The sequence below is a fragment of the Thunnus albacares genome, chromosome 3 (genome assembly GCF_914725855.1).
Source record: "Thunnus albacares chromosome 3, fThuAlb1.1, whole genome shotgun sequence".
Classification (NCBI taxonomy): Eukaryota; Metazoa; Chordata; class Actinopteri; order Scombriformes; family Scombridae; genus Thunnus; species Thunnus albacares.
The window spans coordinates 23,781,258-23,807,240 of NC_058108.1; the positions used below are offsets into that span (position 1 = coordinate 23,781,258).

General features: G+C 37.8%; 2 protein-coding genes across 2 annotated transcripts; one reads left to right on the plus strand and one right to left on the minus strand.

Moving 5' to 3' along the window:
- The first annotated feature begins 280 nt into the window (after positions 1-280).
- Positions 281-11,231, plus strand: pkd2 (polycystic kidney disease 2). Its single transcript, XM_044347152.1, has 15 exons — positions 281-1,282; positions 2,433-2,546; positions 4,314-4,447; positions 5,047-5,297; positions 5,420-5,644; positions 6,715-6,943; positions 7,062-7,232; positions 7,333-7,514; positions 7,620-7,740; positions 7,843-7,941; positions 8,046-8,167; positions 8,281-8,398; positions 8,557-8,720; positions 10,003-10,150; positions 10,260-11,231. The coding sequence occupies exons 1-15, from the start codon at positions 856-858 to the stop codon at positions 10,467-10,469; spliced, it is 2,715 nt and encodes a 904-aa protein (XP_044203087.1). The 5' UTR covers positions 281-855; the 3' UTR covers positions 10,470-11,231.
- abcg2d (ATP-binding cassette, sub-family G (WHITE), member 2d) lies at positions 10,773-25,983 on the minus strand. The gene is made up of 15 exons (XM_044347153.1): positions 25,769-25,983; positions 24,656-24,715; positions 24,438-24,552; positions 24,159-24,311; positions 23,858-24,015; positions 22,611-22,762; positions 22,312-22,413; positions 21,440-21,690; positions 18,842-18,924; positions 17,345-17,434; positions 17,117-17,238; positions 16,175-16,329; positions 14,849-14,938; positions 14,636-14,748; positions 10,773-14,031 (listed from the first exon to the last, which is right to left on the minus strand). The coding sequence occupies exons 1-15, from the start codon at positions 25,981-25,983 to the stop codon at positions 13,884-13,886; spliced, it is 2,007 nt and encodes a 668-aa protein (XP_044203088.1). The 3' UTR covers positions 10,773-13,883.

Below are 25,983 nucleotides of genomic sequence, written 5' to 3' on the forward strand. Positions count from 1 at the left end.
CATTTTAAAGCTAATGCAAGGCTTATAGATCGTCACTAAACACATATAATCTCAAAATATTGAGTCAAAACAGATTTTAAGAAAAATATTTTGTATGGGGACAAAATTGTGATTTTCTTTTTTTTTTAGGAATAAACAAAAACAATCTCAAACCAGTTCAGTCCTTGAATTCAAGCCGTTAAATTAAGAAAACGTTTAATAATAATACGTGAATTGATATTTCAATACAGAAAGGTGATTTTCACTGAATATTTCCACCCTTTAAATGCGACGCCATCACTTCTAATGTAATCCGAGTCCCGAGCAAATGAGAGTGAATGTGTGTTTTTTGGGGGAACAGTTCAGGAACAAGATGGCTGTCCTGGGACGAGAAAAGTATCCGTCTTCTTTCACTTAAACACGGCATTTTTTGACGTAGTTGTCAATTTATACGTAAATAGCTTGTTAGCGAACAACTTTAAACGCTTTAAAGGCATCGTTTTTCTAGAATAACGGAAACTTTTTAGAGACAAACTTGGAAGAACGGTTGAAGTTTTCATTAAGGAAAGTTTTTTTTACCGTTAGGAAAGCGTGAAAAACACTAACGTCGGCTATGCGCAGAAAATCGTTATTTAATTGTCTGTTTTGTGTTTTTTACATAACAGTACAGTGTACGGTTATATCTAATTAAGCTAATCAGCTTTTTGACTAACTTTCCTAATTTGTGTGTTTTGGTTTATATGCGTGTAACAGCTCAGTATCTCTAACGCGAAATGCTTTAGCCGTTATAAACGGCTTTATCAGGGGTTTAAGCGTTTTTGGATAAGTTTTGCAGATGCTCCGCACCAGATAAAAAAAAAGTTAGCTAACTGGACCATGAGTTCATCCCGAGTCGGACCCCAGCAGCCACCGCAGGGCCAGGCTGGCAGGTTGCCGCACAGACTGGACACCAGCGAAGGGATAGAGATGGAGAACATCCAGCATCAAGACCTGGGGCTCGGAGGAGTCATAGGTACCCCGTCCCCTCCGTCGAGACAAGCCTGGAGCCGGGATAACCCGGGTTTTGAGCCCGAGGATGAGATTATGGAAGCAGACTGGCCTCCAGCGAGTCCCGGGAGGAGGTCGGTGTCCACGGCCTCCAGCAGCAGCTGCAGCAGCGGCCTGGGGAGCTACACCGCAGGCGGCAGCAGCACCCACATCCCTCGGGGAGGAGGGCTCTACCCGACCCCGACTGTGGATGCCCAGCAGCAAGACAGGCATGACTATCCCGGCTGTTTGAAGCAGATCCTCCAGAAAATCAGAAGTAAGTCAAATCAAGTAGGTTTTATTTGTGTAGCACTTTTCATACACAGTGGCAGTTCAAGGTGCTTAACATCAAAACACACACACACACACACACACACACACACACACACACACACTTACCTATGAGTTACAGTAAAACACTATGTAGAGAATTATATTGAACTTGAATGATGTTAAGCTCAAAAATACACACAGCTGTATAGTAATGTGTTACCATGAACTGATAATGTAACACTAACATAAATACAGCAAAATACAGTGTATTTATAGATTACCCAAATCTACCAAGTTTCCACAGGTTGATTTTAAAGCTTTAATAAAATCAGTGGAAACCAACATCTACCTGGACAGCAGAAAAAAACACAGTCAACAATCTTTAACAATGATAATAATAATATTAATAATAATAATAATAATAGAGGAAATAAAAACGAGCTAAAGTTGAAAAACCGATGTCCAGCCACACACACTCAGGTAAAAATTTGTCTAGTCATAAGCCTGAGTCACTCTCTTTATGCCTTGTAGACTTGTAAGCATGATGGCATTGTTTACGTTCTTTACAGATCAGTAACAATCAGGATAATGCCATAAAAAACAAGAAATTTAAGGTTGCCAGGTTGTTAAATTCGCTGCACAGTGAACCAGCAGATTTGTATTTATGTATGCTATTATAGTTTTTTTCTATATGTTGAAATTAGCCATCAAACATGAAGATGACTAGTTTAGACAGCTACCAAAGTTCAAGATACCTTTTTTATTGAGCGTCCAGGTTACAAACTGCTACACACAAGGCAGTAAATTAAAATAAACATATATAAACAAATATAAAATCAAATCAAATGGTGAACTTATTGGTAACGAAAGACTGGATTAGAATAAAATGAGTTAAAAAAAATCCAGTAATAAAGGATTACAGAAATAAAGAGACAATTCAATCAAGAAAAAGTAAAATTAGGATATGCTCCACATAGAAAATATAAAATATTTTAAGAGGAGATTTAACAAATCTCCTATTTAAATCTTCATAGCCCTGACATATTATCTGAATTGGACCAATTAGGAAGAAAATACTGTAAGTTTTACTACAATATTTGTTTAAGCAAGTCTCATACAAACGCTGATGCACTCTTGACTTATTTCCTTTGCAGTTCTGTGGGGCACAGAGCTGATGGAGGACAGTGACAACAGTCGAGAAAGGTACCTCAGGAACGTACTGAGAGAGATGCTCACATATGTCGCATTCCTCATCACTATTTGTATCTGTAAGTAAACACTGAACACCAGACACCAGATATATACACAGAGTTTGAGGAACTGCAGTTGGTAGAGTAGTGTAGAGTTCTAAGCTTCACTGTTGAGAAATCAGGTTTCTGGCATATTTTCATCTAAATCAGGGCCAATTATTGAAGACACACTGATGACTTCCTCTTACAGAAAAAAGTTTGGAAATAAACACAGCACCAAATACCAAACGTAACCTGTCTTCAACTCCATACTAGATTCAAATTGTAATTGTAATTTGCTGCAGTGCTCCAAAATTGCAGTTTTATTGACATAAGGTCAGGCAGATATTGTATAACTTCCTTTTATTACACAGGAGTAAAGTACCGTAATTTCTTGTACAATAGCATCCTATGACAATTAATATATGGTACATACTGTATGCTATTAGCAAGTAGTATAACAACTGTGACACAGCGCTTGCTAGACTTTGCTCCATCTCCATCTTGAACTGTTTCTGTCTTGACCAATTTTAATTCGAGGTTCACTTGTTAGCTTTTTTTTTTGGTAGCTTTCAAAAGCATCTTAAAGCCTTCCTCAGATGGAGTTTGCTCAGTTGTCATGGAGATATCTGAGCTCTCTCTGTGTGCATAGATCTGTACTTTTATATCTGATAACTCATACATGAAATGATTAAACTCCATCTGCTGAGCAAGATTCTTTTGTCAAACTATTTCTGTCTTGTTTGTGTCCATTACGGATGGCCGTTTGCTTTCCTTTTATATTACAGTTATATCTGAAATTTGTGCATAAATACGTGGGTTGTTGTATACTATGGACCCAACATTTAAACATCAGTCTCTCTTTAAGGTAGATGCACACAGAGGGCACACAAATTCAGTATTGGAAAAAAATCTGAACTGGATGCCAAGACCTTTTCTGTAATTATAACTTTAGCTTGAGAGTGGTTAGATGGTTTAAGAAATGTCCCCAAAATAAAGAATTTACGTAATTTGTAGTGACATATCCGTAAAGTAAATGCTTGTGCTTCAAAAGCCAGTCTTGGACTGAACTGAATTGTCAGTTGATCCAAGTGACTCATAGAAAGCTTTTCAAAATGTGGTACCAAATACTGTATGTCTGGGCACCTTTCCTGTAGCTGAAAAGTCATTTTCCAAACTCGAAGTGTATGCTTAATGGTTTTTGCAGCTGAAAATCAAATCTCCAACATTTGTCAGGAGGCTTAAATTCCACCAACAGCACAAATTTGAGGACCACATTTTGAGATGGCAAAAAGAATCTATGGAAATCCCACATTTAAAATGTGTGTGATGAGAAAACTAATAGCTAAGTTTCTGGACTGTCTTTTTGCTGCAATGAAAAATGCCAAATTGTGGTTTAGGGTGGATCAGGAAATGATTTCCTGGCAGACAGGATTGAGGCATATTTTGCCAGAGCTTGACTAGTAAAAGCAGTTTCAAGAGCTACTCTCTGTTTAATACTGTATGCTACAGAGGATAGTAATGCATAAGTGAAACAACATTAAGTTTAATGTAATTTTGAGGGTTTTTTTGTGTTGATCAAGTCTTTGCAGGGTCATACTGGATGTAAAGAACACATTTATGTAAACACAAAGTCTTCACACAGTCCTGTATGTCAGTATTCATCTTAACAAGGTGCTGCTAATGATAATAATAATAATAATAATAATAATAATAATAATAATAATAATAATAATAATAATAATAATAATATTACTTTCTACATACTCTCAGTAATGGTATCTTATATTGTTAAATGCTTTACAGTGACCTATGGGATGGTGAGTGCCAATATGTACTACTATACCAAAGTCATGTCTCAGCTTTTCGTGGACACGCCGCTGTCTGCTGGAGACCCATCTACTTTTAGGAGCCTCTCAACAATGGAGGATTTCTGGAAGGTAAACATGCAACATCGATCTGAGTTTGTGGTAAAAATCTTTTGTCAGGCAAAATAAAATGTTTTTAATTTCATCTGTAATTTTTTACTCATTATGTCACATCTTGAGAAAGGAAAGCTATGTTGAATGCAATAATTTAAAGAAACACTTTTTTAGGACATATTTGCCAAGACTTAGATGGGAGTATTAAAACCACTTTCATGTCTTTACTGTAAATATAAGGTTACAGTCAGTCAGCTTAGCATAAAGACTGGAAGCAGCTAGCTTGGACCACCTAATTAGTGAGATTCAGATGTCCTGCTCTTTGGACTTTGTTACCTTTGGACAGAGCCAGCCTAGCTGTTTCCCTGTGTTTTCTGTCTTTATGCCAAGCTAAACGATCTTCTGGCTATAACTTCACATTTAGCATATAGAAATGATAGTAGTATCGGTCATAAAATCACTCATTGTCAGAAGCTGAGCTATACACAAAAGCCATTAGTTCATAGATCAAATTCAAAATCACATTAGTTCACCGCAGACATCAGGGTGTTACTCATGTCTGAATGCCTCTGTCTTGCCTCTCCTGTGTCATAATCCTGACTGTCCTAAACTCGTAGTTCACAGAGGGACCTTTCCTCAATGGCATGTACTGGGAGGTGTGGTACAACAACAAGAGCCTGCCAGAGAATCAGAGTCTCATCTACTATGAGAACCTCCTACTTGGGGTGCCACGCCTGCGGCAGGTCAAAGTCCGCAATGAGTCCTGTTCCATCCATGAAGATCTGAGGGATGAGGTTCAGGATTGCTTCAACATGTACACCCCGACCAATGAGGACACCACCTCCTTTGGCCCCAAGAATGGAACCGCGTATGTCAACACACTTAAATTTTGACATCAGTGCAGATTTCGTTTTAGAGTACAAGATTGAACTGTATCATCTGTAAATAATACATTAAATTCTTCATCCTAACATTTTTGTTGTCCATCAGGTGGGTATATACAACAGAGAGTGATATGAATGGGAGCAGTTACTGGGGTCAGGTATCCAAATATGCAGGTGGAGGATACTACCAAGATCTGTCTCGTACGAAAGAGGAGTCAGCAATCCAACTGCAGTTTCTCAAAGACCACCTGTGGCTGGACCGAGGCACCAGAGCGGTCTTCCTCGACTTCTCTGTCTACAATGGTAACATCAACCTCTTCTGCATCGCCAGGTGAGAATCATCAGTCACAGCAAATGCATTTACAAAGCAATCTAGGGCTCCAAATACAGAGTATTTACTGATTTTACGATTATTGACCTACTAAGACTACATGCACAACATCATTCATACAACATACATGGTACAGTAATGACAGAACAATGGCACCCGGCAGGAATGAAGTGCAACAAAAATTATTAAAACAGAAGCTAAATGTTCTTCAAGAAGGCACCTGATGTACATAAAACTTTTGTCTTATCTGACTATAATAACAAAATGAACTTAAACATAAATGATTAAATAAAACTTGGGCATATTCTTTTTCCTATTATTACCATTATAATTTTATTTTTACATTCAAATAAAATGTGATTCTTGTGATTATGAAGGTTACAGACCCTCTAATTCCTGTCCAAGCCTTCATATCTTCCAAGGACCTTGGGGTTTCTAAAATCTACAGGGACACATACACACTTGGATATACAAATCAAATAGTTACACATAATCCGACTGAGTTTAGCTTCTTTACTTTCGAGCTGCCTCCCTCAGAAGCTGCCTCAACCCCCTATGTGATGCAGTATATATATTTTTTTAACTGGAACACATAGTGTCCCATTAATTATGTGTCATTCTCTTTTTCCTAATTTTTTAGAGTGAGAAAACAGTGAAAAATGCTCATCACAATTTCCCAGAGCTTGAGATCTTCACATTGCTTGTTTTGCCTGACAAAAAGTCGAAAAATAAAATGTGTTCAATTTATATGGTATAAAACAGAGAAAAGCTGAAAGCAGTGGATATTTGTGATTTTGGCTTGATAAATGACTTAAAAGATTTATCATTTATCAAAATTGTTGCTGATTAATTTTCTGTCCATTGACTAATTAGTCAATGGACTGCTGATAATTTGTTTCCCTTTTTTGCCACAGTCAAAAAGGGGAAAATTAATACTTCATTCTTGCTAATTATTATCTAAATTCTTGATTTACATAAACATACTTTATTTTAAGTTGTCAATCCAATATAGCAGTGCCAGCATATTAATACCATCATTTGAATTTCAATCAATTTGATGCATTTGTTAGGTTGTTGGTGGAGTTCCCTGCTACTGGTGGGGTGGTGACATCCTGGCAGTTCCAAACAGTGCGTCTGATACGATACGTGTCCAGCTGGGACTACTTTGTGGGTTTGTGTGAGGTGGCATTCTGCCTATTCATCCTCTATTATGTGGTGGAGGAGGTGCTGGAGATCCGCATCCACCGGCTGCATTACTTCAAGAGCCTGTGGAACTGTCTCGACGTTCTCATCGTTGCGGTGCGTATGTTATGCAATAGTCGAGTCATTTTAGCTAGATGTAACTAATGTTTTTGTCGTAGCAGGTAATCACTGTTATGCTAGAATGTTAATTTGACTGTTTCTGCTCCTTTTTCAGCTGAGTGTTGTTGCTATCATCATGAACATAACCAGAACAGCTATGGTAGGCAACCTTCTCAAAGGTTTACTGGAGAACCACACTGCTCACCCGAGCTTTGAGTCTTTGGCCAACTTGCAGGTCCAGTTCAACAACGTGGCCGCAGTCATCGTCTTTTTTTCCTGGGTCAAGGTAGACATCTTTTCCCTTGGTTCATAATCACTCAAAAACTGCCAAAATTAAATGTAATAACAAACATACTTATGATTAATGACCTTTCACATCCTCTCAGCTTTTTAAGTTCATCAACTTCAATAAGACCATGAGTCAGCTGTCCAGCACCATGTCTCGCTGTGCCAAGGACCTCGTGGGTTTTGCCATCATGTTCTTCATCATCTTCTTGGCGTATGCTCAGCTGGCCTACTTAGTATTTGGAACCCAAGTCAATGATTTCAGCACTTTCCAAGCCAGCATGTAAGAACATTATACAAGTATAGTCCACAAACGTACAAATATTACTCTTACTTTTATTAATTTCCTGTTGTTAAAAAATGTCAAAATGTTTTGCTGTTTGTGTAGTTTTACCCAGTTCCGTATCATTCTGGGAGACTTTGAGTTCTCAGAGATTGAGGAGGCAAACCCAGTGCTCGGACCGATCTACTTCACCACATTTGTCTTCTTCATTTTCTTCATTCTCATGGTGAGTAGGGCAGTCATGTAAGCATGTTTATTTGTGTTGTTCACATATGTCATTCACTCTATGCTCCTCGCTAACACAGAATACTAATTTCTTTCTATATAGAACATGTTCTTGGCCATCATCAATGACACATACTCAGAGGTGAAGGCCGATATGTCCCAGCAGAGGTCTGAGATGGAGATGACTGACTTCATTAAGAAGGTATTGTACTCTGTCTGACATAAGTTGATATTATTATCCTAAAACTGTGTTTTTATGTAAGTTTAAGTAAATTAATTGTAAGCACTCCTCTGACCCTCCCTCAGGGTTGTAACAAAGCCTTGATGAAGTTGAGACTCAAAAAGACGGCAGTAGACGACATCTCTGACAGTTTGCGTCAGGCTGGGGGCAAATTGAACTTTGACGAACTCCGCCAGGACCTAAAAGGGTGACTAAATCTCAAATCATGCAAAAAAAAGCTATAAAGTATTATGACGGCAATGTTAAGTTATATATCACCTGCTGTCCATCCTGAGAGTGTTTTGATTTTTCTTTGCTCAGGAAGGGCCACACAGATGCAGAGATTCAGGCCATTTTTGCAAAGTACGATCACGATGGCGATCAGGAGCTGACGGAGCATGAACACCAACAAATGAGAGATGACCTGGAGAAAGAGAGAGTGAGTGATGAAGCTTGTTCCATGGTGTAGACGAAAGTCTGGTTTTAGTAACTGATTCTGAATAAGAAATACATGGAAAAACACCTTGAATGTATGTGTTAGCGTATACGCAGTCACAACACCTGCAGGTGCTCAGTGTGTTTCTGCTCGTACGCTAGGAGGACTTGGATCTGGAACGCAATTCGCTGACAAGACCCAGCAGTGGGCGGAGCTTCCCTCGCACCCAGGATGACTCGGAGGAGGACGACGATGAAGATAGCGGCCACAGCTCTCGTCGCCGCGGCAGCAGCTCAGGAGGCGTCTCCTATGAGGAGTTTCAAGTGTATGATGCTGTTATTCTTATTACACTGTAACTTACATGGATGTTTACCAGTGAATGAAACTAATTGTATTTCTATTTATCTGCCTCTCAAAGTATCTTATTAGCATCAAATATGGATTGTTTTGCAGTGAAAAAAACAGAAAAACATGCACGCTGTTAATCACTTGTACTCACTTTATTTATAATGTTTCATCAGGTATGAATTTTACCTGAAATGAAGTGAGTTTGCTTCTTTAACAGTCAGAGGTTTGATCTAGTGCACCTGTCTACATGACTCATGACCTACATGACCTTTTACATTTTCTTTTTCTGAATAAGAAGGACTTTTTGAAAAGGCAGAAACATTTGACTTGAATAATTGCATTTAATACCTAAGATGGATTGTATATTGTGAATTTTGGTTTGCCTAGAAAAAGAGAATTACAAAAAGTATAATTCTGAATGTGTCTAATATAATGGCTCATTGCAGAACAGAAACCCAAATAATAATTTAAATCTGGGAGGTTTTTGGTGTAACTGACACCAACCACAGGGTTATAACATCATCATATCCCATAAATAACATAAGCAAAAATTCAGTGCAACAACAAACCTCAAAGCAACTTTTACTCCAGTCAAACTTCATCACTGATTGTTCTGACTTCACACTGTAAGGATCAACAGCCAATTATTTACAGAAGCATCATAAACAATAAATAACACAAACTACATTATCAACAGAGAACATTTTAAAGGAGGCACAACCATGAATGTTGCCTTGATGGCCAGAACAACACAGAAAGTCAGGTTACAAACAGGTATAACAACTCATTTTGCTCATAGGGGCTGTGACTGTTGATTTATGATACATTGCATGTCAAGTTTAGCAGTGGACAGAATGCCGGTGTTTCACTTGGACTTATTAGATTTATAATCAGAGAATCACAATCAGCTTTATTGGCCAAGTATGTTTAAACACATAAGGAATCTGACTCCAGTCACATTTATTGATATTTGTTATAAATTCTGACTCTGATTGGATCTATAATAAATATAATGTCATGTCTGGAACAAGAGGCACAGCCATAATTATAGACACACCTCAGTTTCAACCACAATCAAGTTGATGTCCATCCTCTGTGGGTTGGTAGATAAAAATAGTGGAATCCTTCTTTTCTTTACACTCAAATAGATAAATACTGGTTTGTCATTTCTATGAGGGTCAAAAGGTTAAAACTTTTGATTCCTAACACTTGTTGACATGTAATATAATAACAGAAGTGACAACCTTTTGTTTTCTCAGGCTGGTGAGACGTGTGGACAGGATGGAGCACTCTATCGGCAGCATTGTGTCCAAGATAGACGCTGTGATTGTGAAGCTGGAAGCCATGGAGCGAGCTAAACTTAAGAGGAGAGACGTGCTGGGTCGGCTGCTGGACGGAGTCATAGAGGTGAGATGCATTATATATCATTATAACCACGCTAAGATACAGTATGACAGAAAACAGATAAAAAAAATGTCAACCCCACTCTGTGATTTCATCTGTTTCTGTATGTCAGGATGAGCGGCTGGGACGGGACACAGACGCCCACAGGGAGCAGATGGAGAGGCTCGTTAGGGAGGAGCTGGAGCGCTGGGAGTCTGATGATATGGTCTCACAGGTCAGCCACCCACAGCCAGCCACTCCTGTCGGTCCCCGGCCCCGGCCCCCCTCTTCCCTGTCCACTGACGGCCTTGACACAAGCACAAACGGGAGCGGACACGTGTGAAGAGTTGGCTCAGTGAGGAACATTCCACTCTGGCAAGAAACTATTGGAAATTTTCCTGAAGGGGCAATTTTTGCAAAACAAAATGAGACACACACCCTGTTGTTTTTGTTTAATCCCTGACATACCACAAAGGAGAACAAATACTCACCTCCAATACTTAAATGCACTGAAAGTGTGAGTGAGGTTCTCCCGAAAGACATCTAAAAGTATTCTTTAATCTGTCGAAAGCTAATATCAAGTATTACTTTACTAGGATGAAAGAAAACATAAAAATGTGCAGAAGAGGTTAAAGAATAATGAAGGATTTATAAAAGCTCATCCATCGCAGTATTAGACACAGTATTAAAACAGCCTGCAAGCATATTCTGTTTGTTTGTATACACAATACACAGCATATGATTTTAATACTACACAAGAAATATGCTCACTTGCTTCTGATCACTGTATCCATACATCTTAGCATTTCAACAAATACCAAAAAGGCATTTCTTTGAATGTTAATTTTGCTGATTTTTTAAAATCATTTTAATATACAGTAGGTACGAGTGTGGCACACTCTGCCATACATCAATTAAGCTTCAAATTAAATAGCTTATTATCATTTTATGATACATATTGTAACTTGAAACAAACTTCGATTTGGAGTGCATCTAGTGTTCATGGGAAACCCATGCATTTATATTTTTTCCTGTGCCTTACTTTTTTATAATCTATTTCTTTTTTTATGTCTGTTATGCCAAATAAAGTGTTATTAAAATATAAGTTTGTTTTTATTTATTTTGCTTCTTCAGGTTCGAATTCTGATTCATTTTAAGTTACATGAAAACAAAAATAAATATGAAGCAAACCACATCAAGATCTGGAAGATTATCTATATTGAAAATATATAGTATATACTACATACCATATACTGTATATTTAGAATGAGTTATTGATAGATAACATCAGATAATAGTTAAAAGTACATATAGAGACTAAAAGTAGCAGTTTATTGAATGTATTTCCATGGTGATGCTGTGAATCTATATGGGTAGATATGAAGCCTAGTGAAATAATAAATGTTGAAAATACAAGTTAGTGTTTAAGATACCAAGATATCTTTTTTCCAAGATTTATTTTACCAATTTCAGTTATGCAGTATTTCTTTATGGCTGCAGATTTAAACCAGAGGAATCTGTCCAAAAATATGTCGGCTGATGTGTAAATGCTGCACTATTTATGTATTCAGCAAAGGTCTGTAATATCCTAAACATTCTCTAAAAAGTTTAATGAAAAGAACTTTATAATCTCACACTAGTTATATGAAAAAACAGACAAATTCTGATATTTCAGTCACTATTTAGCTGTATTAAGTTTATAATAAGTTGTTCATGTCCAGAGTTTCTTTGAAAGAAAAATGGATTTTAAATACAAGTAAATATTTATTCATTATTTGTGTATTATTGCACATTATTCTTCATATATGTTGAATTGTATGCTTGCCTGTAAACTTATTTCACTCTTGCACATCAGCTGTTCAGCTTACCTGCTGCAGGTTACACTCGCAATTAATTTGTACCAACTGATTTTAAGTGCATCAATTAATATTGCAAAACTACTAAATTACATTGTTGTTGTTTTTTTTTTACAGAAAACTTCCTTGGAAACTAAAAGGAAATTACAGACTCATAAAATAAAGCTTTACAACAGAGTTACTGTAGATCAACACCAAACTGTGTAAACTGGGTGACTGCAATGAAAAAACACTACTAAGACCAAGGTTACATGAAAATGTTTATACATGTACTTGCATCAGAATATATATGTATGTATACAAGTTTTCTCTGGAACAATAGAAAAAGTAAACGTATAAATACCATCTACCTGATTTAATTCTACAATATCTACAATTACAAGTAGCTAATCACTGTTGAGGTAAAATCAAGAATGATTCAATTCAGTGTAATTTGGAAATTGTCCAAAAGCGGGGAAAAAATCAAGACTACAGGAAAATATAGAAAAAATAGTAGAATAGTAGTCTGATTTTAAAATAATACACCAAATGTAAATATTCATAAATAACCACAGTTATGTTTGAAATATAAACCTGTAAGAAGCACACATACAGTTGATCCATATTACTGTGAAAATTTCGAAACTTCTATTTTGGTGCATTTCATGTTTTCACTTCAGAAAATTCTCTTGGTGGTTTTAAAAGTCCACTCAGATAATGTATATTGTGTCATTAGTTGTAAATTTAACATTTTGGAGTCAATGCTTACATTCAGGTTTGTATTTTACCCAAACTGAAACCAATTATATGCAAACTAGAGGCACATTTGGAGGAATGGGTTGACATCTTGGGAAATATGCTTGTCTGCTTTCTTTCCGAGAAGATTGATACCACTCTCATCTCCTGATTGTATTTACTGTCATCACTCTGACTGGCAGTTTGCAGCTGTTTTCGGTGAAAAAGCTCTGATAAACTCAGTGTATGCTACTATCGCCAGCACCAAACCACACACAGATAAAGTTAGCCACTAGCTGATGAAAATAGTGGAGCATTTAGCAGCTAAAGAGCAAGATAAATCCCTTAAGAGTTTGTGGACACCAAAACAGAGCTAACAGAGACTGAATAGACTTACATTTGTACAAACATGACTCCAAATCAATGCTAATGCAGCACTGCCTGTGTCTGCTCAATGTGAAGCTGTATACTAGCATGGTAGCCATATCAACTTTATGAGGTGAATATGTCAATGTTGTGTTTACAGCTAGTAACTGTTACCCCCCAAGTGACCATTCTGGAGATCAAGCCGAGCCAGGAGGTTGTTAACTTAGCTTAGCATAAAGGCTAGAGGCAGGGGGAGACAGGGTCAGTTCAAAGTGAAAAGTAAAAAAAAAAAAAGCCTTCCAGCACTTACAAAGCTCACTAATCAAATGAAATGTAAAAATCACCACTTGCGATTTTATGGGGAATTCTGTGGTCCAACTATTTCTTGAAAAACAACAATTTATCAACAGACAAACTACAAACACAGTTATAGCACATAACTGCCTTCAAAACCACGCCTTTGTTTTTTACATTTCTGTTTGTATAAAGATTTAAAAATTAGAAATAATGTGTTAAGTCATGAGCTTTAGAGGTGTTTATTATAGTTTTAACTTTGGAGAGAACATGGCTAGCTGTTTCCACCTGCTTCTAGTCTTTATACCAAGCCAAGCTAAGCTAAGCTAATCACCTCCCAGCAGGAGCTCCTAAGGTACAGACATGAGAGTGGTATCAATTTTCTCATCTCTGCAAGAAAGCCAACCAAATCACCTTACCCAAAATGTGAAACTATTCCATTTATGCTGAAATATTAGGTGAACATTTACTGGCCTGGTTCTTTGAGGACAAAGAAAAGAAAAAAAGAAAAATGCAGATTCATCCTTTTAAGTGAACTTCTTAATGTAGCGTAGCTTCAGATAGGCGATGATAAGAAATATGATTGTCATAATAGTCAAGGCCACATGATTCTCCCACAGTCCCCAGGCGGTGTACTGTATTCCCAGGTAGTCCAGGTACTGTTCTCCTGTACATCTGAAATAACACAACTGGTTAGTCACTTACACATGAAATAGTAGCATTTAAAGTGCAGATGAAATGAAAAATGCCTTTTCAACCCTTTTAAAATCACATCCCGGTCATATTGTGCACTTATTTAATAATATATGCCAAAAAAACCCAAAAAATTAGTTTCTTTGTTCTTTCTTAAAATATGATGTGTGCTTACATGGGCTTGAACCAATCAGGTTCAACCAATAATATCATGGCATCCACCCATCAATCACTCTTCAACTTTTGGCGGCACCTAGCTAAGATTCATTATAACACGCCCACTTTTCAATGTTCAAATCAAATTCCTCCCAACGTTATGTCCCTCCCTGTCTACCCTGTTTTCCTCGGAAATATGTCACAACACGGAAGTTAGATAATCTAGAAATGCCATTTCATCTGGACTTTAAGTTTGTAAAAGTTTTTAAAAGTAAAATGTCAACCTTTATCATGAGTTATATGGAGCTTCGTGGACTAGCCGAACTGGAAATGTCATAATAAGTTGCTTCAGAGTAGCAGATCACAGAGGAAGATGATATTTTGTAAACCAGTAAGATAAAACCTGGATCATATATGCAGATTTACTCACGTCAAACCGACTGTGCTCATACTGCAGTTGGTCATTATCGCAGACGTGTTGGTGTTTCGGATAACGGCCTCTTCGCAGAACTTTAAGCCCACAAACTCATTGATCTTCAAGGCCTGAACACGGACAGCACAGTCAGTGAATGCTGAACAGAGAAGATACTGTAAATACTGTCAGTGAAGTGTTTTTATTTGTCAGAACTTTATTGTCACTTACTGCTAGGCCATAGCGAGGAATACTGAAGTACTTCAGCCAAGCCAGCCAGTCCATGATGCTGGGTAGGTTCACCAAGAGACCTGAGAAAATCTAAAAACACACCACAAACTTTGATATCACAGCAGGAAAAGCATAGGTTTAACTAATAACATATATTAGGGCTGCACTGACATGGCTCGTTAGCATACAGTATCTAAATGCAACAGAGCCTTAATCAATGTTATTAGTCACACCTGTGCTTTTATTCACATAAAACACTGTCTTGTAATTTGAATGTCTCCCAGTGCTTCACTAAAGTGTTTTGATGATGTGTTTCTTTTCATTACAGTTATTACAAACTCATGCACTGTTCAAATCGACAGAAGTTTCTAAATAGCTTAGAGCCTCTGAATATTGTTTAGCTTTGTAATCAACAGTATTTTATTTCTTTGATATCTTCTGTGTATGGGTTGATCTGGTTGGCGAGCTGCGGCATACAGTTGCCCTTAGAGGGATAAATAAAGTTGGGGGAAAAGTGTGTAAAATTATGCACAGGACTAGTATATTTCAATTTGATGGAATAGTGCAGCCATAAAAACATGTTTTGTTGGGTTTGAATATATATTTCACTCAGTTAACATCATATAGCTTCAATTAGGAGCTGAAACAAGCTGTTTAACAGTTGCAGTGTCAGACAGTGTGAATTATGATGATGATAACAACTTTAAAGCTACTTAAGGCTGAACCATAGACTGTAAAAAAATATGGACATAGCCACCGAGACATCACTCATTGGTTTCTGAAGAGTGATTTTTAAGCTCAAAGTGGGCGGCTCTGGCCTTCGCCATTTTAGCAGTTTCTGACTCCACCTAAATCCCGGCTAATCCAAAATGGGCAAAGAGGTGGAGCTGAGGCGGGCCAAATGAAGCCTGGTTGCTGAAACAAGCCACCTAGCAGCTAGCGACCTGTCACTCAAAGCAGCCACCTCCTTATTTATGCATAACTTTATGGCTTAATAAAATTTAAACGGGTGAGTTTTAAAAATATTCACCCCCCCGTACAGTTGTCATGAAAGGGGAAATTAGCTACAGAGACCGTTTTTTGTACCAGGCTGTAAACATGTTTTTATCTGCTGTAAAGTTGGGCATTTTAACATGAGGGTCTAGGGGGATTGACTTGCTTTTGGAGCCAGGCTCAAGTGGCCATTCAAGGAACTGCAGTTTTTGGCACTTCTGCATTGGCTTCATATTTCAACCTCTGAGGTTGCCGCTTGGACCGAACAAAAGGGGAAACTATATAGAACTGTACTTTCTTCTCCCTGTTTTTCTGTGCTGCTGCATCACTCACCATCATGAAGACAAAGGTGATGGTCATGAAGATGTTGGCGAGAGCCACAACGGTCTGGTCAGCTGAGATGGCCATGGTCATGGCTGTGGCTGTGTAGGCCACAAGAGTTACTGTCAGCGTGAAGATGAAAAAGGCTGCAACTGTGGATTTCAAGCCTGAGTGATCACATAAACACACAGTCATGTCATGAGGACGTTACATAGACTTACATTCACCTCCTGGAGACTAACCATGACCCAGTGGTGGAAGAAGTATTCAGATCCTTTACTTAAGTAAGTACTAATACAGCAATGTAAAAATACTCCACTACAAGTAAAAGTCCTGCATGAAAAAAAATCCTATTTAAGTAAAAGTACTTAAGTATTGCAGCAAAAGTAGTGGTTTGGTCCCTCTGACTGATATATTATTATATATGACATCATTAGATTATTCATACTGAAGCATCAGTGTGTACGCAGCATATTACTGTTGTAGCTGCTGGAGGTGGAGCTAGTTTCAACTATTTTATATACAGTTAGCTAGTTTAGTTCAGTGGTTCCCAACCTAGGGGTCGGGCCCCAACAAAGGATCACCAGATAAATCTGAGGGGTCGTGAGATGATTAATGGGAGAGGAAAGAAGAAAAAACAAAGTTCTGATACACAAATCTGTTTTCAGCTTTTGGACTTTTTTTCTCATCTTTGATTTTTGACGAAATATTGGATCATTTGAACATTTATTGAAAGGAAACCATGTGAGAAGTTTTGAGGGAAAAATCACTATTTGTTGGAGCTGTTAACGACCCATAGTCATCTGAAATGTGACTCCGACTAGACACTGCTTTATGTAAGACGTCAAAAGTCAAAAAGGTTGGAAACCACTGGTGTCATCTTTAACAATGAGTTGTATTTTAAAAGCTTGTTATATTATCAAATCAGTCAGTTTATAGGTCTGTTAACCTTACCGATCATGAAGTAGACAATACAGCTGAAGATAACAGAGGTGACGGTGCGCAGAGTGATGTCAGACAAGATCTTAGAGAGGAAGTAGACAGACACTCTGTAGTAGCCACTGATGTACTCGTGCCTGTCACAAGAAAACACAAGCAGAAATTAAATACAAGCTCTCAAAATGTCAAAGGTATGTCCTCAAGCTTGTTGAATCCTGCATGACTTCCTAATAGATCACATACACAAACAGTTTCCTCTCAATGATGAAGAGCTCAGCTGCAGACACAGTGCTGAAACACTGGTTGGTGGTGATGAAGAAAAGGGCTCCCATCCTACAAGAACAACAGAGCAAAATCCAGTCATTAAGTCTGTCTTGGGGAAAACAAGAAAGGGTTTATCTCTGGTACAACATATGAAATGTGGCCCTAAATCTGACCCTGCACCCAGTGAAAAGGAGAGAGGGGTGTGTGCCATACTGCCTATGCATTGACCATGAACGTAACAACATTATATTCCACTGAACCATGCACAGAAACAAAGAGAGAGACCACTGAGGTTTCTGATGTGCTTCACTGGGCTTGTGAGTACCAGGTTGTGCCCTATAAAACATGGTAAGAGGATTAGTCATGCAGGAATTGCTCTACTTTTCACACTTCTTTAGCAAAAGCAGTCATTAAGTGAAATACTTAAACATTTAATAGGAAACATGTTGCCTTGACTATTTATCTGCATAAAACTCCAGATGAATTGAATTAAAATTGTAAATATCATACAAATTATAAATTATTATAGATAGCTATGACTTTATACAGTGCATTATAAATCAACATTAATGTGAGATGATCTGACTTTAGAACAGACTTGTAAACAGTCTGAATAGTGGCTCAGAAACATCTTTAACTGGGACATTATGTATCACTAGACTAGTAAGGTGAAATATTTGTTTTTTATAAAATACATTTTCACTGTAATTACACTATAATTTACAAATTTACAAATTGTTTCCTACATTTAAAGAAAGGTGGTTTGTCGAGGTTTTGGTACATAAATTACAGACATACTGTCTCACAACTATAGTGTAGAGCCTTATTCGAAGAAGGACTGAACTAAAAGTCAGAGATCTCTGTGACATTCAGGTACATATTAGTTATAAAAATATTTATTCTTAACGGTCTCCATGAAGAGGAAAGGCTGTATATGGTATGTGATTTAGGTGAGACTGAAGATGGAGTGTCTTTATGATGATTTAAAAGTGATATTTTTAATAAAATGTCCATTTCCGATGACATCTTCTTATTGGATGATTATAAAAAGACTTAAAAAGTGTTTTAGGAGAGGAACCTTTTTTGTAGCTGATTTTATTTGTAGAGTTTGGGAGAGGAGACAAAGTTCTTTGTTTTAAATGTAATTTATATGTAACCTTTTCTGACAAATGCTCTGTTACCACTGCAGCCACGTCCATGTGGGTTTATCACCTTTATGTGCCAGACAACAATTACTGCTACTATTAGAATGGTACTTTTATTGTATCATTGGTACTAAAGTGTTTGTGTTTTCTTCTGTTTTGTATGTGTCTTATTGTTTAGTTTTATGTATTTTAAAAGCCCATCAAGGGCTCAAAATTAGCTTTGGCTGTAAATGTTGTGGTATTTGGTATTGGTTCATGCTACTGTATATACTTTTCCCTACACAAATAAACATGAAATAAAATAACATATGTATTTAAACAATTCTCCTACCTGTTCTGGATGCCACTTTGATCATCTTTGACCCCGAAGAAAATGGCTCCTACAATCAGAGCGAGGAAGATGTTGACTCCCAGCTGCACAGACAAAAACATGACAGACTTAGACAACAGAGGAGAACTCTTCTAATTAGTAGCCATATATCATGCCAGTTAGTCGTATACAAAGTAAAAACTCAAGTAGAACCTGTAGTAGAACAAAATTGGAGTTTTGACCTTTTTCCTCCATCATGCATCTTGCAAGTAGGTGAAGTTGCACTGAAAACTCCCACTTTAGTTGAGATAAAACACTCACAGTGTGTGACGAAATTCTGGAGAACTGCTTAGAGATTCAGGAAGGAACTGAGTTGATAAAAGTTTCCATTTAACACAAGTCTGAGGATGTTTGGAAGGAAAAGGCAAATGTTAGTAATTCAGTAGCACAGTTCTGCTGATTGTAGCTTGTCATCAACTCTTTTTGAAGAATAGAAATGAATGTGTCCTCATTGACAAAAAGGCCCGTGTTTTGGGGGATCAGGGGTTAGGTGGACACCCTGCTCCTCCCCACAACCGGCCTATCCGGGAAAACAACCAGAACTGATGGTAGGGGGGTGGAGGAGGGGGTTGTGGGGTGACAGAGGAGAGTGAGAAAAGTGAAAGCGACACAAGTTTTAATCCTAACAATTTACAGATTATGACAGGACTAAGCGGTTCCCAGGGTGAGGGGATAATCTAATAAGGTTGAGCCTTTTTCACCTCATTCCCCCCGGCCCCTCATGTGAAAGCGGGGCAGTGGAGTGATAGGTCATGACGCCATCATGTGATGAGTCCCGGACCAGGGCCAGGGGGCTTTGGCCAGATATGATATCAGTTCAGATCCTGGCCCAAAGAGGCAAGAGTCGGGTCACAACAGTCACCAAAGCCGATTACGGCGCCCACGCCACCTAGAGCCCCTCTTGTAGGATTATTGTGACTTATTTAGGGCCAATTAGCTGTTAATAATTCTTAAAGTGAGGAGACTTCTGATGGCATTTTGCCGCCATTGGGTGACTAATGAGAGCATTAAGTCTTGACCCCTTGAAGTGCTGTCTGTGTATCCTGTTCAGGATGATAAGAGCAGTGACGCTGATGATTTTCCACTCTTTTCATTCTTTGGAGTGTTTAAACAGAGTAAAAGTTACACTACATCATGTTTGAACCTTTGACCTAAAAAACAGAAAACTGAGAACTTAATGTATTCATCTGTCAGAGCTGTAGACCAGCGACTTGATTTGAGACTTCCTCAAGAATTGACTATCGGAAGACTTGACTTCATACTGGAAGGTACAAAGCCAAAAAGACTTAAGATCACGCCCCCAGTCTATGGAATATGCAAATATATCCCTCCCAATATTTGTAAACCATCAAATCTTCCAAAAGCTGAAAGAAATCTTTAATATTCAGGGTTTAACCGAATCCAAAAGGCACTGGATGTGTAGTGTTCACTGAACCACTGCTGCTTCATGTTGGTGTACATCAACCAGCAACAGTGAACATAACAGCTGTGTGCACTGCTTTCAAGTGAATGCCAAAGTTTGTGGTCTGTTCTGTTTACTCTGCTGTTGATGATCACTCACATGTCTAAACAGGTAAAACATAGTTTTAGTGTTGCTGCTCTTTTTAATTACATCTGGGCAGATGTTTTTTAGTTTAACTGGCTGGAAGATTATACGCGTTTCATTCAGTCTTGTGTCTTTTGAAAACTGTGTCTGTTGTCGATTTATCACTAAACTGTGCTGCTACTAAGTGACCACGTTATCAGTGTGTTGTTGGTCAAAACTCACACACGAGTGGTAATTCTGAAACTTGCCATGTGGTCCTTACTGCTCTGTCTACTTTGTGTGTTCTGTGGTTTACTGAACATCCAACATGTAGCTTCTGGTTAAAGAGTTAATACTGAAAATACAGTGAAAAACTCTGTGTCTGATGTGCTTTCATGACAATCTCATATAAAAACTTGGTGCCAAATTTGTGCACATAAGTCGATCTGCTGATGCAAGGGTAGCAAAATACCTCAGATTTTTTGAGTACAGGTTCAGCCTCATTTTCAAGATCAGCGACATTAGTGTCTTATTTTACAGTAATTTCCTGATAGCTGTTCCTTAGATAATCTGAGATAATTGTCAGGTTATATCTTTATTTTCTTTTTCTCTTCATTTTATTCCTTTTACTTTCCTGTCTTCATATCCAGCACATGGCCTGTTTTCCTCCCTGAAGCCAAATGCCTCTCATGCAGAGACCTAATTTATGTGTATTTATGTATATTTTGTCCTACTTAAGTCTCAAAAACTTGAGACTTGACTTAGATATGACCCGAAAGACTTAAATACAGCTCAATTGTGGCCACAAAAGCTGGAAACTGCAAGCTGGAACTGATCCATAACAACACAACAAGTTGGAAAACTGAAAATTTCTCACTTAAAGAGGCACTTTGTGTACTTGTTATTAATGTGTCCAGTCAACCATTGTGATTAAGTCAATAGATGTCTTTAAAAGATACGGCTTTAAGTTCATGACAGTCATGTTTTTTACCATTTATGGTAAATTTTGTATTTTAGGTAAAGAGGGTTTATACCTGGGCCACGGATGTTTGTGGGTTCAACATCAGGTTCTGAAAGGTTCTCTTAAGCACCCAATGCAGCTGGTGGAAGAAGGAGCTGTTGTAGGTGATAGTGCGGGATTTGGGACGCGAGATACACTCCTTATCTTGAACGATGCGTTCCAGCTCGGCCCGCGTGTCACTGGAGTAGCTGCTGTTCTTGTACTCCTCTATCAGACGCTCCTCGATGCTCTGCCTGGAGCTGCTGAGCTCCTCAAAGTCCAAATCTGGCCATGCACACAGGAGATAAATTATATATTTGACTATTAGAAATAGATTATTACAATGGATGCCAATAACTCCATAAAGCACTGGATTTAATTTTTAAATTCAGGATGTAGATTTTCAATATGAAACAGGACAATCTGTACCATATAAATATGACATTTGATGAAGAATGTGATCTTCCACTTGTTTAAAATGTTTAAATAAACACCAAGAAGTTGTGTGTGGGTCCAGATCTGAGTTTTTGGTGTGCAGCAAGCAATTTGAGTTTGATTTACATCCTCAGTGGGAACAAATGGGCTTTGGGCTGAGTGCCACAGACAAGGTAGCGAAGTCAGAAAGTATGAGAGAGAGCTGGACCGACACATTGTTGGTATTTCTGTTCACAATAAGTTCATGAACATTAGGCAAGCATCTACACATCCTAAAAGAGGGTCAAAAACAAACAAACAAAATCTTAAATTAAGTGTTTAGGCAGGATTTGGGGGGGCGGAGATGGTGTTAAAGGCTTTATAGTTAAACAAAAAAATGCTCCTACTATTATAAAGGCTGAAATGTGTTTCTTAAAGCCATTATTAAAGCTTGACAGTAGTGTTCATGGCATGATTTACACATGCTGTTACCTTCAGAGCTGTGCACTTTAGTCATGGTTGTAGCAGTGAAGTCTCCATTAATAACATCCAGAAAGAAGTCAGCTGGGTTGTTGTGGGGCTCACAGGGGTATCCTGTAACACAGATCACAATGATCAATGTTTAATATCAATACTTGTCCAGTGTTCTATAGTAACATTGCTTTTATTAACTGTTTATATAGTATATATACAGCTGCACAACCTACATTTATTTACCAGTGAAAAATTTAAAATATCAAAATATAAAGATCTATAAGTTGTATCTTGTGGTGATGATGATGGATATTCACCAATGTTGGTGAAGTAGTCCAGAGCATTCGGTGCTGGTCCATGGTACACCATCTTGCCACTAACCAACAAGGTGAGAGTGTCAAACAGTCTGTAGATGGAGTATCGTGGTTGGTGGATGGACATGATTATGGTTCTTCCATGACTGGCCATTCTGAAAAAAAGACATAAAAACAGTAAAAATAAAATAATAATGATGAATACAATAAAGCTGCTTTTTAATTGTATTGAATCAAACACTATCAAAAATCTCAATTTCAAGTTTCAAAGCGTAAAAAAATATTTGGAGATTTTTTGTGTTGTACAGACACATCAACACGCTTCAGTAAAGATACAATCTACATGAGAAAAAGGTTTTCTTAGTTGTAATCCCTCTTTTTTTCACACCTGCCTGCCTGAGGATTGTGACATTTTTGTGTAATGCCGCTCTCTGCTATGAAGTGTGAGTGTCAGACTTTTGCTTTTTGACTATAAATTAGCTCATGTTGCAGCTTTGTGGGTTGGACTTAATTTAATTTTTAGGTGTCATGATGCTTACACATTTTTAATTGAACATGGCCATAATTATTTTCAGAATTCCACATAATTCAATTATTAATTCAAAATGTAAAGAAATAATTGAATAATCCTTATAACCTTTTATTAATGCACCATTTAAATCAAAATTTAAATATTAAATTTTTAACAGCTTTTTAATATGTATCGCTGATTACAATTAAAGTACATTTATATTTAGTGGTGCACTCCAGGCTCTGTACACTGCAGGCAGGTAACAATATTTCTTATTTAGAAAAAAATCAAAGTTCGGTGGGAATAATGTAGAATATATAATGAATTAAACAGGCAAACAGTAAATACTGTGGAATGCTTTAAATATAAAGCTTTTTGCTAGTCCAAAGATGCAGCTCTTTATTTAATAAAATATAAATTATGCTAATAAAATAATATCAATATAATATCGATATTGAATAAGATCGATAAATATTATCATTAAAGTTGGTACTAAATGCAAGCTTAATTAAAATGGCAAAAGGCTTTTCTTTCTAAAAGCAACTTTTAAAAAATCTAAACCAAAATAAGAGCTGTTGTTGCAATGAGCCCTTGGGCTAAAATCAGATTATACTTTTCTACATATAATTTACTAATTGAAAAAAGTGGATTTAATGTTGAATTTATTTTAAAGGAAAGCCTAAAGGAAGGCTGAAGACTTGATAAAATCAGAGGAATGACAGAGAAGGTTCTTTATTACCTTTTCAGCAGCAGCAGGACAGAGTTTGCTGTGCTAGCATCCAGTCCTGTGGTCGGTTCATCCAGGAAGAGAACTGAAGGATCAATAATCAGCTCCATACCGATGTTAGTCCTCTTCCTCTCTCCCCCAGAGATTCCCCGGGTCATCTGTGTGCCCACCTGGGAAAACACCGACCCAACACGGATCAGTCAGTATAAAAAACATTTTGAATTGTTCTGACTCTCACCTGATGTCTTGAAGCTTGAGGCAGACCTCCAGTTAAGAGGACAGATAAGTAACTGGGACATGTGTGATTATTTACCTTGGAGTCAGCCACCTTGGTGAGTCCCAGTTCTCTGATGAGGTGATTGACTCGAGCCTCTTTCTCACTCTGTGGCACAGAGCCGGGCAGACGCAGCGCTGCAGAGAAACGCAGATTCTCCCTCACAGTCAGGGTGCCCATGACCACATCTTCCTGGGAGGGAGACAAGGGCTCGAGGTCAAAGGTCAGAGACAGTCAGGATCATGTTTTCTGAAAATCTGCCTTTCCGCAGTCTTTATAAGTGTTTTGAGGAAAAGTAGCAAAACTATTCAAATGCACCTGAACCACATAACCAGAGAGGCACTTGAAGTTCGGAGGCTGTGGTGCTCCGTCGATGAGAACTTCTCCTGAGAGACCTGAAGGATCCTTCCTTGCAGCCAGAATATCCAAGAATCTTTGAGAAACAAAATATATAAATATCAACAGCTATATAACAGCTGCAGGTAGATATTTTGGAATTTTTTTTTCTTCCCCCAAGAGGCTGGTGTTGTACTCACGAAGATTTCCCACTTCCAGTTGGTCCAAGAATTGCGTTCAGGCCAGGTCTCATAATCCCACTGCAAGATCAAAACACACAACTCTGTGTAAGCAATTTAACATTGATAATACAGTCAAAGCCAGAGATTGCAACACATTGAAATGGTTTGCATTCAGTTTGAATTATTTTTAAGGTTTTCGCTGCATAGAATCAGATTAATAACAGGAAATATGAAGAGTGTGAAACAATGTGGATTAGGGTGGTTCTTGGACAGAAAAGCTGAATGAAGCTTAGAAATTCTCTCCAAAGCACATTTCTAAATTCGTTTTCTTCACACATCCAAAATGAAAAAATGTTCAAGAAATTGTTTTGCTCTTGTTACCGATATTATGAACTTTTCTTTATAGCTGCACATACATACAAAAAGAATCTAAAAGAAGCCAAGAGATCCTTTGACTTCAGAGAGAACACAAAAGCACAAGAATAAAACGGAATTAAAAGATTGAATAAAAGCCCGGCAGTGGATCACGTGACAGTGTTTAATTCGTTTCCCTGGCAGACTGCTCTTTAGTGCATCAGAGAGATTATATGCAAGAAACCATGCTTAATATCATATAATTAACACTGAGGCGGGAAAAGGCCCAAAAAACTTGTGTGAAATGATTCATTCTTCCATGGGAAATGTCCGGTGTGTTTAATACCATCAAAAAGAAACCAATGTAAGGGGTCTATTCACTATTGTCCATTACTGCTTTGATACAATGAATAGCCAAACATGAACATGAAGAACCACTACATTTTTAACATGGTTTCACCAAAGTTAGGGACTCGATCAACAGTAAAGTATTCATATTTACATATTAACAATTTGCAATGTGATTCTGGAAGTCAAGAAACAAAAAAATCACCAGGTTCATAATATTTTTTGTCTCATACTCTACCAAAAGGTTGTTAATCTGAAGCAGTGTGTGTCTTCGGTTAAATTAGAATAAATAAGCAACAATCTTAAATATACTTATCAATAACAATTCACTAGTGGATTTCTGTATGTGTCTGCCTTTTTGTGTGTGAGTGAGGAAGGAAATACAGATGGAGGAGTACATAAACAGACAAAATAAGCTTTAAAACTGACTTGAGGTCCACCAGTATTTCTCTGGGACTGGTTTTTCGTTTGCAGAGGAAGCCGCTCTTTAGCTGCACTTTGTACTGGATGTTGTGGAAGCTCACGGTGGATCCACACGGCTGCTTGACCTGCTCCATGGATGTGACGGCCTTTGACCCGGCCGTCCCGTTGGTGCCAGTGTCTTCTATCATTGCAATGTTGACGTGATTGGCTCGCTCCATCAT

Excerpts from the sequence above, each read along its gene's own strand:
- pkd2 (XM_044347152.1), top strand. The coding sequence starts at position 856 with ATGAGTTCATCCCGAGTCGGACCCCAGCAGCCACCGCAGGGCCAGGCT. Across the intron at positions 5,298-5,419 it reads GGCCCCAAGAATGGAACCGC|GTGGGTATATACAACAGAGA; the intron begins GTATGTCAACAC and ends GTTGTCCATCAG. Across the intron at positions 5,645-6,714 it reads AACCTCTTCTGCATCGCCAG|GTTGTTGGTGGAGTTCCCTG; the intron begins GTGAGAATCATC and ends TGCATTTGTTAG.
- abcg2d (XM_044347153.1), bottom strand. The coding sequence starts at position 25,983 with ATGATGGAGCGAGCCAATCACGTCAACATTGCAATGATAGAAGACACT. Across the intron at positions 17,239-17,344 it reads ATTGAGAGGAAACTGTTTGT|GCACGAGTACATCAGTGGCT; the intron begins GTATGTGATCTA and ends TTCTTGTGACAG. Across the intron at positions 14,749-14,848 it reads TTCCTCGCTATGGCCTAGCA|GCCTTGAAGATCAATGAGTT; the intron begins GTAAGTGACAAT and ends GTCCGTGTTCAG.